We start from the raw sequence: 3021 nt of genomic DNA on the forward strand, positions 1-3021 counted from the left end.
TCAAGTTATATTTTTATTTGAAATTATATTTTTTTTACACTTTCTCCTCAATATCAAGAGATTATTTTTTGAGATTTAACATGGAAAAGTACTTTCGTTTCTATTTTCAAACAAAAGAATCCTCGTATTCTCTCCAAATTTCATTCCACCCAAATTCTCCCTTCAAATCCACAATTCTAATCTCTTTTTAACTCCGTTCTTTGATTTGGACAAAAGCATTGAATTGGAATAATACTTTAGAAGAACACAGTAATGTTCAAACTTTAAGGATGAGAGTAAAATACTTAAACAATTATAAGGTTGAAAATATCCTTCACCAACTCAACTCTTTTAGTGTATTGAAGGATGCTAACCACCATGATCATCAGCTCAAAATATTGCGCACAAGCCTCTCTCCCTCTTCCAATCTCTCTCTCTCTAGGATCTCATTAAATCATAGACTAGAGTCACTAGACTACTCAAAAGCCATGAACCCCAAGCCACAGTGGTCAGGTTAGTGCTATGCTATTCACCAGACAGTTGTTGTACTACTTGCCTACTATTTTAAAGCAAGTTTCTTTATCATTTCTTGATGCTAAAAGTTTTCAGCGATGATCAAATAAAATTCTAATTATCATACACAAGCAAAGAATATAACCTCCTCTTTGAATTACATAGGTTTGTGTAAAAATTTTCAACCTTTAACCGCCTCTATATGTCTTTTTAAAGTATACCATTGTTAGTGTGTTACAGTAATGTTTTTAGTTTTAAATTTTTGATGTCCGTATTGTTTTACCCTTTCAACTTTCAAGCCAATCATTGTAGCTATCAACCCCACAATTTTTTTTTTCAAAAATGGAATTTAATCTTACTTGGAATCTACACTCAAACTTTAGTCTATTCTTGCACGCTAACACTATTTTTGGCTTCTTGTCTTCCTGTTTCAGACTTTTGGGCCATCATTGAATTTGTTGTAGGTAAAGAAACTTGTGCCTTGTGGTCTTTTGCTTCTCTTTTTATTCACGTTTTGATCACTCTGGAGTAAAGATTGCAACTTTGGTTAAATTTTGCCTCTTGGGTTTTCTTGCCGTGTGAGTGATCAATCTTGGATTTATTTGTTTTTTCTCTTTTTTTGTGTTTATGTTTTGTTGGTGATCAGTAAGGTGTTTAGACATTGAAACTGTTGATTAATGGCGGAATTCGTGGGTCCAAGGTTGTACAGCTGTTGTAATTGTCGAAACCATGTTTCACTTCATGATGATATAATTTCTAAGGCTTTCCAGGTGAATCACTTGAATCTTTGATGAAACTGTTGCTTGATATATCTTCTAGCTATTTTTATCACAATTAGCATTTCCTTATTCTCATGTCTTGACTTGGTCTTGATGATCATGAAATTTGATAATTGGTAGTGCCTTGTTCATCTGTGATTTAGATTTTCTGTGTAATTTGTCATTAGATTGAAATGGTTTCATTATATTTGTGATAAACGATTTGGATTATTACCTCCACATGTGTGAATCGATCCTGTTCATAGTATTTGCTCTCATCCATTGATGGCACCCTATGTAGAAAATACAGACCCTTTATCAGCTGGTTACTGCAAGAAAGTCTTTGATGATTGCTGTATCTTGAATAATGTAGAAAACACAAGAACAATAGTTGCCATTCTTTTATGTTTCTAAGATTGATGTATTCAGTTCATCTTAGATTGCTAGTTTTGTCAAGTTATTCCATTTTTATTTTCTGCTAAACATTGGAATTATATATCTTTTTATGATAGGAAGTAGTGACCAGAAATTTGTCCAATTTTCTCTTCCATAATTTTGTTCATAGGGAAGACATGGTCGAGCCTTTTTGTTCTCTCATGCGATGAATATTGTCGTGGGACCTAAAGAAGATAGGCATCTCTTGACTGGTCTCCACACTGTTGCTGATATATCTTGTGCCGATTGTCGTGAGGTGTTGGGTTGGAAGTATGAAAGAGCTTATGAGGCATCTCAGAAGTACAAGGAAGGGAAATACATATTTGAGAAGTTGAAGATTGTTAAGGAGAACTGGTAGCACCCCATCAGAGTCCCTTTAATTATTCCAGTGTTTGACTCAGCAGCTGCATTGTTGCTTGGTGATGTTCATCTTGTACAGGAATTTATCAACCAATTGAAATTGTCAATTGTTCTTAGTAGTTCATTCTTGTCATGTTCCCTGTATGAAAGATGGTTGGATTCTCAATTTCCTTGTTAATAGAATTGCGATTTACCTGAAAAGGCTAATGGTGTTTTTACTCTATATTCAATCTTACCAAGTGGTAGGTATTAGTACTAGATAGAAGGCTGTTCTGGTTTCTGCTTTACTTGCTGGAAGCAGATGGAAAAGAAATGGTGTTTTTAAGTGCCTGTTTGTTTTTGCGGTGCACCAATTGATGCTTTTTGTGCTGTGCGCAGCAAAAACAAACGATCCCAAATCTGGCAAAGGTTTGATTAATTTGGAATCCCCTTCACTTGGCCATCCACAATCCTGAATTCTAATCTGAGAACTGGGATTAGCAGAACAATGAAATCCTGGATTGCTGGCTATTCTTTAGCTATATGCTTGCCTGAACTAGGTGAGATCTTGAGGAGACTGATGCAGAACACATTTCTTGTGAGGTTTTTATAAAACCCATTTGGAATTCACCCTTTATTTTATTTTTTATCAATTTGCAAAATAATTACAGATTTATGGTGCCTTTTGATAAACTGCAGCGTTCACATGATATAGCATGACAAAGGCTTAAGTAAAATTGTTAACAAATTGCCTGATCCTCTCCTGGTGCATTCTCTATAATGAACAAGTAAATAGCAACATCCCATGCACCACAATAACCAAACTTCATCATCATCTGGGTTAGATGGATTGAAAACTTAACTGGACAAGTTCTATGCAGCTGAGTTGAGCCTCTTAAGTCAGTGATAATGGGTCAGAGCCACCATGTCTAGCATCTTTACATTTCTAAATGCTACTGCTAGTAAATATCAGTGTCTGGTTTTGTTATGAAAGGTA

General features: G+C 35.0%; 1 protein-coding gene across 2 annotated transcripts; it reads left to right on the plus strand.

The window, feature by feature from the left end:
- Positions 1-342: 342 nt before the first annotated feature.
- On the plus strand, positions 343-2246 carry LOC7475167 (protein yippee-like At4g27745). 2 transcript variants are annotated; one of them, XM_002321350.4, is made up of 4 exons: positions 343-492; positions 927-956; positions 1139-1262; positions 1816-2246. In XM_002321350.4, the coding sequence occupies exons 3-4, from the start codon at positions 1170-1172 to the stop codon at positions 2041-2043; spliced, it is 321 nt and encodes a 106-aa protein (XP_002321386.1). In that variant the 5' UTR covers positions 343-492; positions 927-956; positions 1139-1169; the 3' UTR covers positions 2044-2246. The 2 variants fall into 2 exon arrangements, with proteins under 2 accessions (XP_002321386.1, XP_024442037.1); XM_024586269.2 differs by lacking the exon at positions 343-492 and adding an exon at positions 541-657.
- Positions 2247-3021: the final 775 nt, after the last annotated feature.

The sequence above is a fragment of the Populus trichocarpa genome, chromosome 15, assembly GCF_000002775.5.
Source record: "Populus trichocarpa isolate Nisqually-1 chromosome 15, P.trichocarpa_v4.1, whole genome shotgun sequence".
In the NCBI taxonomy this organism is placed as follows: domain Eukaryota; kingdom Viridiplantae; phylum Streptophyta; class Magnoliopsida; order Malpighiales; family Salicaceae; genus Populus; species Populus trichocarpa.